This window comes from Mesoplodon densirostris, chromosome 4, assembly GCF_025265405.1.
Source record: "Mesoplodon densirostris isolate mMesDen1 chromosome 4, mMesDen1 primary haplotype, whole genome shotgun sequence".
In the NCBI taxonomy this organism is placed as follows: Eukaryota; Metazoa; Chordata; class Mammalia; order Artiodactyla; family Ziphiidae; genus Mesoplodon; species Mesoplodon densirostris.
Window position 1 is genome coordinate 14,951,617 of NC_082664.1, and position 12,775 is coordinate 14,964,391.

Below are 12,775 nucleotides of genomic sequence, written 5' to 3' on the forward strand. Positions count from 1 at the left end.
AGGCCAGCAAAAAGAAAGTCCAGTCACATTCTCAAATAGTTCCCACCCTCCCCCTTTGTTGAAGGGACTAAGAGAGGCAGTGAATTCAGCTGTTCAGAGTTCCAGGGGAAAATCAGGATCTTCAGGATTTTTATTTCCAAATGAAGAATAGAGCAGCAGGAAATCAAGGCTTAAGGAAGCCCTCCCTCTCTCAGGCAGTTAAAACCCTGGAGCAAGGTGGGTAAAGGAGACAATGTGATGTCTTAGACTGCCTTTGTGGTTCATTTTTAAAAGACTGAATTTAGACTTAAAGAATAAAGATAAGGAGAAAGGCATCGAGGCTGCAGGTTCCCGCAGCCCTGGGAAGTGGCTGTTTGCTGGAGACAAGAAGATGAGATTTCTCAAGCAGGGCTCCAGGCTAGAAGGAACAGAATGAACCCAGCCAGGGCACAGAGCTGAGTTGGGTGACAGTACCCTCATTGTCCATTCTCTCCTTGACCCTACCTGTCCCCACTGGTCTCTGCCAGCCTGTTGTTCATTATTGCAAAGGCTCCTATCCCCCCTGAGAATTCATCGTCCAGCGACAGAGTGCTGGTCTGGTGGGGGCAGCCATTGGCTGTTTCGGACAGCTGCTTCTGGAGGATGGCTAGTGAGACCTTGTTGGCCGCCAAGAAGTCCTTCATGGAGATCATCTCACCCGAGAGACGCCGCCCATCCATGTCACTCTCTATGACTCCATCCGTTTCTATGGAGATGTTGCACTGGTTCTGGACAGTGCCTGGCATCACCACATTCCTCCGGGACTGTAAGAGTCTTCTTTGGCATTGTTGGCAGCACCCGCCATCCATCTTCCTCAGGATCCAGTTCACGGACTGCTTAATGAGGATGGAGATGACATTGAACAAGGAATAGATGCAGCAGACGCCCATGAGGATGAAGACGAAGTTGGCGAAGCGGTAGAGGCCCTGGCTAGCATACCAGGCGTTCTGGCTGCTGACGAGGTCCCCAAAGCCAATGGTGCTGAAAGCCACAAAGCAGAAGTAGAGCGCATCGAAGTAGCTCCATCCTTCCACGGAGGTGTACATGGCGGACGCGCAGCAGGAGATGAGGAGGGAGGCCATGCACAGGATCAGCATGACATAGTACACGGAGGGCTTCCAGCCAGCCGAGCTGTCCACCTCACCCTTCCCCGGGTTCTTCAGGCTCTGCTGGGGCAAGGCCCCCCGCCTCTGGAGCTGCTGCTGGTGGCACGATTTCATGATGCAGGCGATGATGGTGATCAGGCGCTCCAGGAAGAGGTTGAAGAACAAGATGGTGCTGGAGCACCCGAGGAGGCCATAAAAGATCAGAAAGGTTTTCCCTTCTACTGTTGCTGGAGTCGTCATCCCAAACCCTGCAGGAGACAAAAATCAGAGGAGAGTGAGGGAGATCTCTGCCGTGAATGGGGTCAGTCTTGGCTTTGATGGCTGGCAAAGGACCTGAAGAAACAGTTTCGTAAAAGCACTCTGTGCTAGCCTTTCTAGGAATGAGAGGGAGAATTCTGACTCGCTTTTGAAGATACTGAGTGTTGTTCAGAGCTGGGCTGCTCAAAGCCCATATGGTGCCACAGTGCCAATCAGAAAAAGGTACCTCTTCCTCTGAGTGGATACCACCAGTGACAGTGGCTTGGTGATGAGAATCTGGGATGGATTTCAGCCTCCCCTCCCAATTCTGATAGATGTCCTTGTACAGTAGATGACCTGAATGACCATACTTAACAGACGTTGTTCAGAGAGATAAACAAAGGCTCGTACAAAGAAAAGTCTTACAGAATTCACTTATTCTATAAACACTTACTGGCTGCCATTCCAGGAATGGGGAATAGAACTGTGGAAAAAGATAGACCTTGGGCTTCCCTGGTGGTGCAGTGGTTGAAAGCCCACCCGCCTATGCAGGGGACGCAGGTTCATGCCCCGGTCCGGGAAGAGCCCACATGCCACGGAGCGGCTGGGCCTGTGAGCCATGGCTGCTGAGCCTGCGCGTCCGGAGCCTGTGCTCCGCAGTGGGAGAGGCCACAACCGTGAGAGGCCCGCATACCACAAAAAAAAAAAAAAAAAAAAAGATAGATCTGGTCCCTGCCTTCACAGAGCTCTAATGTAGTGAAGTGATTACTATGTTTTGTGATAAGTGTTGTGATAAGCGTGGTGCTGGAGAATGTTCAGGGTCTTATGGGAGCTATTAAGAGCGAAACCCATCTCAGACTTGGGGTCTAGGAAGACTAAACAGGGAGAACCTAAAGCTAAAGAGGAGTTAGGCAAGGCAAGGAGGGTGCATGTGCGTGTGCGTGTGTATATGTGTGTGTGAGTGTGCGTGGTGGTGGTGATGTTTCAGGCGGAGAAACAGCACATGCCAGCATATACGGAAATGAATAATTTGCTCAAGATTTTCCCATCTTTAAACAAAACTCTCATGCTTTGGGAGTGGTAACTGATGTGTTATTTGTTATAGTTTGAGAACATATAAAAAGTCTCTCTTGCCTTTGTCTCTTACTGTTCACAGTTTTGACTTTCTTGACCTTTCTACCCCTACACACAGATATGTTAGTAAGAATACCAACTGTAGGACAGTGGACATCACTAAGAAAAAGAAGAAACGGAAGAAAAATACACTCAGTATTTCTCACACAGGGGCACTAATCTTCAGCCCACTGTGAGGGACATGAAATTCTTCCAAGCAAATGATTCAGTAAACATGAGGAGGCTGATTTGTTTGAGGGGATGGGCATCAAAGTCCTTCTGAAAATAAACACCATCTGAAAAATAAGTACTCATCATGCCACCCTGGGTTCAGATTTTTTATTCAAGTCAAACCTCCTTCTTTGTATTTTTTCTTTATTATCAAGCTCAGTTTCCTACCGAGGCCACCTCATTGGGATCTCTAGGGTTCACCCATTATCCTCTTTCCTGATAACACCCTGCTATCATCAAGCCAACACTTTTCTTTGCTGCCACAGCTCAGCTCCTGGCTGCCTCCCAGTGCATCCTGGGACGTGGTCAGATCAGACCTCGCGATTTGTGAGCCTCTGGGATTATGACTTCCTGCTCCCTCATGTGGAGCCAACGGGCCACCTTTCCCAAACACCTAGGTGTGCATACTGTTTTACCATTTAGTTTTCCAAGTAAATTCGATTTTCCTTTCTCAGCATACAAGGGTCTATCTAGGGTAGGAAATTAACAATATATAGCCAAGAGCCTGCAGGCAAATACTGATTGCTTTTTAGCTGGATGGCATGGAGTGGAATGGGTGATGAGGTAAGGAAGGAGCGAGGGACAGGGAATGATTGCACTGGGAGTTACAGTCCTGGCCCTTAATGGTAGAGAGAAAGTCAGACCATCATCTCTTCTCTGGGAACTCTTGTTTTGAAAATTAAAGGCCTTGGGCTTCCCTGGTGGTGCAGTGGTTGAGAGTCCACCTGCCAATGCAGGGGACACGGGTTTGTGTCCCAGTCCGGGAAGATCCCACATGCCGCGGAGCAGCTGGGCCCGTGAGCCATGGCCGCTGAGCCTGCGTGTCTGGAGCCTGTGCTCTGCAATGGGAGAGGCCACAGCAGTGAGAGGCCTGTGTACCACAAAAAAAAAAAAAAAGAAAAAAAAGAAAAAAAAGAAAATTAAAGGCCTTTAATGACTCTTGGCAGTGTAGGTTTCATTTATTAGATATCTTCATTATGACGTAAGGAAATTCTCTCTTTGCTGTCTTTTCTCTTGTTAGTAACTTTAATTCTTATCCCCAAGCTTGAGTTGCAATGAGGCAGTTGAAGTAGTGGAGAATTAAGAAAAAACTTACTGAGTTTAAGGACTGAGCTGAGAACAGTGTCTTTTTCTACCCAGTCTGAAGAACATGCAGGAGTGACCAAGGTGTGGAGTGATTAGTTCCTGATCACTTAGGGCTGTGGGGGGAACCTCCTCTGGCTCAGTGAATTCCTGAAACCAGTAAAGCTTGTGAATGCTTCTGCACTAAGAAGATATAAAAATGAAAGCTGGAGCCCTTGCCCCAAAGCTGTAAGGCTAGCAGAGAACTGCAGCTGTCTTCATTGAAACAGAACTGAGGCAACACGCAGGAAAAAGGAGAAATGTTTATCTGCAGCCATTTATTGACCCAACAGTATTCCAAAAAAAGGATAAAGTTATTGAAAATAGGGAAGGCCCAAAATACCCTGAGAAAACCATAATTCAAAAAGACACATGCACCCCAATGTTCATTGCAGCACTATTTACAGTAGTCAGGACATGGAAGCAACCTAAATGTCCATCAACAGAGGAATGGATAAAGAAGATGTGATACATATATACAATGGAAGATTACTCAGCCATAAAAAGGAACGAAATTGGGTCATTTGTAGAGACGTGGATGGACCTGGAGTCTGTCATACAGAGTGAAGTAAGTCAGAAAGAGAAAAACAAATACCGTATATTAACGCATATATGTGGAATCTAGAAAAATGGTACATGTGAACCTATTTGCAGGACAGGAATAGAGATACAGACATAGAAGATGAACATGTGGACACGGTGGGGAAGAGGGGATGGGATGAATTTGGAGATTGAGATTGACATATATACACTACCGTGAGTGAAACAGATAGCTAGTGGGAACCTGCTACATAGCACAGGGAGCTCAGCTGGGTGCTCTGTGATGACCTAGATGGGTGGGATGGGGGGTGGGGTGGGAGGGAGGTCCAAGAGGGAGGGGATATATGTATACATATAGCTGATTCACTTTGTTGTGCAGTGGAAACTAACACAACATTGTAAAGCAACTATACCCCAATAAAAAACAACAATAACAACAAAAAACAATTCAACAGGGCAGCTCATTTTTTGAGCTGTATTTGTTAAATTTAAAAATATATTTAAAAAAAGGGAAGGCCCAGAGGTAACAACAGGTGTATATGTGGAGGAGTGAGGGGAGGCATTTGCCAACAATCAGAGAGCTTTCTTGTGTAACACAAGACTCAAGTGGGCAAATGTTTTCTTTTACAAAATCTTCCTCTGATCCCAGAAGGAACTGAATGATTTTCCTCTTGGAGAGCAGAGAAGCAGGAGTAATGAGTAGCTCCCAGTCAAAGGTAAGAACAATTATTTACTGAGCATGTGTTAAGGTCAGGGGCAGCACTAGGTGTCTGGGCCACACAATGATGGCCTGGACAAGGTCCTTGGCCTCCAGGAGCCCATCACCCAGGCTGCGACAGATAAACTGCTGCCTACAAAACAAGGCAGAGTGACTCAAGGGCCAAAGTAAAGGCACCGTGGTGCTATCCTGGCTTCAGGGTCCCAAATGCAGCCTCACTTGGGATGAATGACTGGGATCCATGTAGGTGTGTGGCTGAAGCCAGCTGACAAGCTTGATAAGATGATTTTTTCCCCAATGACTGAGACTTCTAGTGATTTTGCAACATGTTCCAGGGATTTAAAATCTCTATATGCGGGCCTCCCTGGTGGCGCAAGTGGTTGAGAGTCCGCCTGCCGATGCAGGGGATACGGGTTCGTGCCCCGGTCTGGGAGGATCCCATATGCCGCGGAGCGGCTGGGCCCGTGAGCCATGGCCGCTGAGCCTGCGCGTCCGGAGCCTGTGCTCCGCAACGGGGGAGGCCACAACAGTGAGAGGCCCGCATACCGCAAAAAAAAATTAAAAAATAAAAAAATAATAAAATAAAATAAAATAAAATCTCTATATGCTATCTTGTTTGTTTGGTTTTAAAACATTCAATTTTATGAAAGAAAGGACAACCTGTGGCTTTTGATTACCTACACTATTTGCTTGATCAGTACCATCTTTTCAATCAGCAAAATGACAGAAGATGGCACAAGTGGTGTTATTCATAGAAGCAACGGGAGACAGCTTCCTAATATTCGCAGTTAGAGGTGTTGCCATAGCTTTTACTACTCTCAGAGCTTAAAAGTGGGTCAGCTAATAATGCAGGCTTTTTCACAGAAAGACTCCCACTTTTTTGAGTCCCATAATACTGAGCATTACGGATCCCTTGGATTGGGAATAATAAGCCTCAGGGTCCTCCTTAGTGGAGGAAAAGGACACAGGCATTATCAAAGGCCTGCTCTCTGCCAGGTATCACTGACTCCTAATACCCAGGCCCGCTCCCGGGTGTACAGGTGTAAAGCCAGAGTTAGAACCTAGATTTATCTTGTCTCCCAGGCTTGTGATCTTTCCATCTGCCTATGCTAAGTGAGTGAAACCACTGTCAGGTGTACACACTGTAAGTAGAACTGAGAGAGGGAAATTAACCAAGCGTCTAAGTTCTGTACTTTACATAGACACCCAGACTGCAGTAGCTGCCAGGTCTGGTACCAAAATCAGGGGATCGGCTGAATCAGAAGTTGAAGCCCTACAGTCTTCACTTATATCTCTGAATGTACGTGTGCCTCTCCCAATGGGTGATGCCATTAAATCGGTTTAAAAAACTTGTTACGGGCTTCCCTGGTGGCGCAGTGGTTGAGAGTCCACCTGCTGATGCAGGGGACACGGGTTCGTGCCCCGGTCCGGGAAGATCCCACATGCTGCGGAGCAGCTGGGCCTGTGAGCCATGGCCGCTGAGCCTGTGTGTCTGGAGCCCGTGCTCCGCAACGGGAGAGGCCGCAACAGTGAGAGGCCCGTGTACCGCAAAAAAAACAAAAAACAAACAAACAAAAAACAAACTTGTTACACCCCATGCATTCGGCCTCTTTGTATTTCATAGGCACACAAATGAATCTGATTGTCACAGGTGGTGCTTTCCAATACACAGTTACTTTCCTGTGCTTCAAGCCTGAAGTCTTCTGATTTGTGTCCAGCCCCTGAGTCTGGGGGCAGATGAGCTAGCTGACTGGGGATCAAGGGCACCTAAGTTTGGTTTGGAGGCCAAGGGAGCTCGCCTGGCAGTCTACTTCGGCCGAGCTCCCTTGGTCATTTCAGATCTGTTTTAATGTGCTCCTGGGACCAAACCAGGCTCCCTGGTGTCCTTGGGGCCAGGAATGAAGCAATTAGGCACCTGCCAGCGTCCCAGTCAACGCCAAAAGAGCCCTTCACTTAGACCATGAAGAGAGGAGAATAGGTCTGCCATCTCCCACCCTTTTATGCGTATAGTGTCAACTACATATTCTTTCAAAAAATTAGTCAAGGTGAAAAATCAAAAAGCTTTGCGTTATAGTTTTCAAATATACACAGAGGTAGAGAGACTACTATAATAAGCCCTCCTTTCCCAGTTTCAGCAACTGTCAAGATCTTGCCAATCATGTTTCTTCTATCCCACCCTACCCCCTTTTTTTTTTTGCGGTACGTGGGCCTGTCACTGTTGTGGTCTCTCCCGTTGCGGAGCACAGGCTCCGGACGCGCAGGCTCAGCGGCCATGGCTCACGGGCCCAGCCACTCCGCGGCATGTGGGATGTTCCCAGACCGGGGCACGAACCCGTGTCCCCTGCATCGGCAGGCAGACTCACAACCACAGCGCCACCAGGGAAGCCCCCTCACCCTACCCCTTTTATTTGCTGGAATTTTTTAAAGTAAATCCCAGACAGCATGCCATTTCATCCATTAATAATGATGCATCTGTAACTGACAAGGACTTTGTTTTCCCAGTATAACCACTATGTCATTATCACACCTAACAAAATTAACACTAACTCTTTTTTTTTTTTTTTTTTGCGGTACACGGGCCCCTCACTGTTGTGGCCTCTCCCGTTGTGGAGCACAGGCTCCGGACGCGCAGGCTCAGCGGCCATGGCTCACAGGCCTAGCCGCTCCACAGCATGTGGGATCTTCCCGGACCGGGGCACGAACCCTTGTCTCCTGCATTGGCAGGCGGACTCTCAACCACTGCGCCACCAGGGAAGCCCAACACTAACTCTTCAACACCAATACCCAGTCCATATTTCAGTCTCTCAAAAATATATTTTTACAGACTATCTTGTATGAATCAGGATCCTAACAAGGTCCATGCAGTATATCTTTTAAGTCTCTTGCATTTGTTAAGTCTCCCTTTCCATTTTTTTTTATGCCATTGACTTGTTGGGCAAATGTGTCCTGTAGACTTAAATCATAATTTTTTCCAGAAACATTTGGGGAAAAATGTATATTATGAGAGTGACTTCAGATGCAGTAGCAAATCTCAAACATTGCATGGGGACATACAAATTGGCATAAACTGTCTAGAAAGCAATTTGGGAATATGCATCAGACATCATAAAAATATATCTTTCTCTCTGTTTTTTTTATTTTTAGGAATATATCCCCCAAAGTATTAGAAATGTGACGAATTATGTACAGTGATGTCACCCTGTCTTTACTTTTAATAATGAAAATCTTTAGCAACCTAAGTGTCAGATAACAGGGCAAGGACTAAATAAAAGTAGCCATTAAAATGAAGCCATTAAAATTACACATACATAATAGAACTAATACAAATAATCCTAAAATCTATATGGAACCATAAAAGACCCAGAATTGCCAAAGCAATCCTGAGGAAAAAAAGAACAAAGCAGGAGGCAAAACCCTCCCAGACTTCAGACAATACCGCAAAGCTACAGTAATCAAACAGCGTGGTACTGGCACAAAAACAGACATAGGGATCGATGGAACAGAATAGAGAGCCCAGAAATGAACTCACACACCTACAGTCAATTAATCTTTGGCAAAGGAGGCAAGAATATACAATGGGGAAAAGACAGTCTCTTCAGCAAGTGGTGTTGGGAAAGTTGGAAAGCCGCATGTAAATCAATGAAGTTAGAATACACTCTCACACCCTACACAAAAATAAACTCAAAATGGCTTAAAGATTTAAATATAAGACATGACACCATAAAACTCCTAGAAGAGAACACAGGTAAAATATTCTCTGACATAAATCATACCAATGTTTTCTTAGGTCAGTCTCCCAAGGCAATAAAAATAAAAGCAAAAATAAACAAATGGGACCTAATCAAACTCATAAGCTTTTGCACAACAATGGTAAACAAAAGGAAAAGATAACCTACGGACTGGGAGAAAATACTGCAAATGATGCGACCAATAACGGCTTAATTTCCAAAATGTAACAGCTCATACTACTCAGTAATAAAAAAACAAACAACCCACTCGAAAAAATGGGGAGAAGACCTAAATAGACATTTCTCCAAAGAAGACATACAGATCACCAATAGACACATGAAAAGATGCTCATCATTGCTAAGTATTAGAGAAATGCAAATCAAAACTACAGTGAGGTACCATCTTACACTGGTCAGAATGGCCATCATTAAAAGTCTACAAATAACAAAGTGAGAGAGTGGCATGGACATATATACACTACCAAACGTAAAATAGATAGCTAGTTGGAAGCAGCTGCATAGCACAGGGAGATCAGCTCAGTGCTTTGTGACCACCTAGAGGGGTGGGATAGGGAGGGTGGGAGGGAGGGAGATGCAAGAGGGAAGAGATATGGGAACATATGTATAACTGATTCACTTTGTTATAAAGCAGAAACTAACACACCATTGTAAAGCAATTATACTCCAATAAAGATGTTAAAAAAAAGTCTACAAATAATAAGTGCTGGAGAGGGCGTGAAGAAAAAGGAACCCTCCTACACTGTTGGTGGGAATGTAAATTGGTGCAACCACTACAGAAAACAGTATGGAGGTTCCTCAGTAAACTACAAATACAGTTGTCATATGATTCAGCAATCCCACTCCTGGGCATATATCTGGACAAAACTGTAATTCGAAAAGATACCTGCATCCCTATGTTCATAGCAGCACTATTTACAATAGCCAAGACATGGAAACAACCTAAGTGTCCACTGACAAACAAATGGATAAAGAAGATGTGGTCCATATAAATAATGGAAAACTGCTCAGCCATCAGAAAGAATGAAATAATGCCACTTGCAGCAACATGGATGGACCTAGAGATTATCATACTAAGTGAAGTAAGTCAGAAAGAGAAAGACAAATACCATATGATATCACTTATATGTGAAACCTAAAATATGACACAAATGCATTTATCTGCAAAACAGAAACAGACTCACAGATAATAGAGAATAGACTTGTGGTTGCCAAGGGGGAGGGGGATGTGGGAGGGAAGGAGTGGGAGTTTGGGATTAGCAGATGTAAGCTTTTATATATAAAATGTATAAACAACAATGACCTACAGTATAGCACAGGTAACTATATTCAATACCCTGTAATAAACCATAATGGAAAAGAATATGAAAAAGAATATAAACGTATACATATATATGTATAACTGAATCACTTCGCTGTACAGCAGAAATTAAAACAACATTGTAAATCAACTATACTTCAGTAAAATAAATTTTAAAAAATTCTGTATACATAAGATATATATTATGTACAAAATAAGCTATAAGGACATATAAACAGGGAATATAGCTAATATTCTATAATAACTATAAATGGAGTAGAACCTTTAAAAATTGTGAATCACTATATTGTACACCTGTAACATATAATATTGTACATCAACTATGCTTCAATTTAAAAATTACATGTACAAATAATTTTTAATGACTAGAGAAAATGTTAAGTGGAAAAAAGCAGAGCCAAAGTGTGTCTGCAGAATGACTCAAGCCTGGGACATCCTCATTAAATATTTGTTGGATGAAAGAATAAACTTTACAAAATATATTTATACAGCTATATATATTGTAGCACTTAGGGTGCTTTTGGATGCCAGTAACAGCAAATCATAAGTAGCGGTAGCTTAAACATGAAGGTGATATATTATTTCATAGAACATGAAATTTGGAGATAGGGCAGCCCCAGGAATGGTTAATTAGGTGGCTTTCGAACATGATTTATGAACCAAGATCGTTTCACCTTTCTGGCTCTGGCTCCATCAACATGTCGGCTAGTCCCCTCTCCACGCCAAAAGCTTCAGGAGTTACCTCCTCACACCTCAGTGTCCAGAGTCAGAACATGTTGTGTTCCTGCCTTGTTTACGTCTTTATCAGAGGAGAGAATCCTTTCCAGAAACCCCCTAGCAAAATTCCCATTGTATACCATTAAGCAGCACCAAGTCACACGCCCACTTCTCAAACCAGATATCTACAGGAGGAATGGATTTCCTCTTAGACTGGTCAGGGTTTACCAGCGCCCCTGAGGAAGAGACGGACCCCAAAACAGGCAATGTCTGCCACAAACATACACAGAAAAAAGCAAAATAAAGGGAAAGACACGAAAGTCTTAATCGGTTATTTCAGGGTGGTGATAATTCTTTCTTAATGATTTATATCATTTATAAACTGAGAAAAATATGTTATTATATTCTGGAACGTTTCCTCAGATTGCAGGTAAACACCTGCCCAGAAGAAACATTCCTCTTGATTCATCTCCTTAATACACCGAGAAATCAAACTTTGACTTGAATAAATGTTTTCATAATCTTTTTCAAAATTTTTTATTATAGTTGATTTACAATGTTGTGTTAGTTTCAGGTGTACAGCAAAGTGTATCAGTTATACACATACATACACCCACTCTATTTTCTTGGGGGGGGTTTAAATTATTTATTTATTTATTTTTGGCTGCGTTGGGTCTCTTGCTGCGCGCGGGCTTCCTGTAGTTGCAGCAAGCAGGGGCTACTCTTCATTGCGGTGCGCAGGCTTCTCATTGCGATGGCTTCTCTTGTTGCGGAGCACAGGCTGTAGGCGCACAGGCTTCAGTAGTTGTGGCTCGCAGGCTCTAGAGCGCAGCCTCAGTAGTTGTGAGGCACGGGCTTAGTTGCTCCGCGGCATGTGGGATCTTCCTGGACCAGGGCTCGAACCTGTGTCCCCTGCATTGGCAGGTGGATTCTTAACCACCGCACCACCAGTAAAGTTCTTTTTTTTTTATTATTTTTGATTCAGAAATGTTAAGCCTCTTTGTGTGGGATGAAAGAGGTTTCATAGGAGTTTGTGGGTGTTTTTTTCAGAAGACCCTCCAATTTCAATTGGGAAGGAAAAAGGGGGCAAGAGCAGACCCCATGGATTATTCTTGGGGGGAGGCTGGGGGGTGGGGAGTGGGTTCCAATGATGGAAGATTCAAGGGTCTCACCAGGCACACTATCTCTACACAGCCTTCACGTCCAAGGTTTTGTGTTCCAGGTGAGGAAACTGAGGCACCAGGAAGCCAGGTAACCTTCATGAGTGGTGGAGGCTTGGCCTGAACCCAGGTTCTCCATCCAGACTGCCCTCCTTTACTCTTGTTGCCTGTGGTCAAGTGTTTCCAGAGATGATTCTGAGCTAACTGCTCCCATCCCTGTAAGCACTTATTGGTCCTCCCATCAACAGGGGAAGCCTACTTCGCTTCCCCTTGAACCTCGGGTGACCTTGAGACTTGCTCTGATCACCAGAATGTGGTAGAAGTGAGGCTGCACCCAGCAATTTTGTCTTTCTCTCTCTGGATCCATGAGTTGCCATGCAGGAAGCGTGACCCCTCAGCTGGAGAAAGAGGCCCGGCTCTCCCCAGCCATTCCAGCCTCCCCAGATATTGAGTAAAGCCATCTTGGACATTCCAGCCCCAGTCGAGCTCCAAGTTGAATGCAGTTGTATGAGTTATACCAGCGGATACCTGATGGAACCAAAGAACCACCAGCTGAGCCCAACAGATCACAGAATTATGAGAAATGTCCATGGTTGTTGTTTAAGCCACTACTTTGGAGTAGTTTGCTACATAGCAAGCAGTGGATAATGAAATGACTTCTCTCTGGGACTTGCAGTTTTTTCACCAGGCATCTTCTCTATTTCCCTGCTCCTCCCTCCATTTTTTTTTTTTTTTTTTTTGGCCAC

General features: G+C 44.6%; 1 protein-coding gene across 1 annotated transcript in view; it reads right to left on the bottom strand.

The window, feature by feature from the left end:
• Positions 1–479: 479 nt before the first annotated feature.
• Positions 480–12,775, bottom strand: part of KCNK13 (potassium two pore domain channel subfamily K member 13) — a 116,178-nt gene continuing 103,882 nt past the window's right edge. The window contains exon 2 of the mRNA XM_060097941.1: positions 480–1,372. Coding sequence (XP_059953924.1) covers positions 480–1,372 — 893 coding nt within the window. The remainder of the gene's footprint in view (positions 1,373–12,775) is intronic.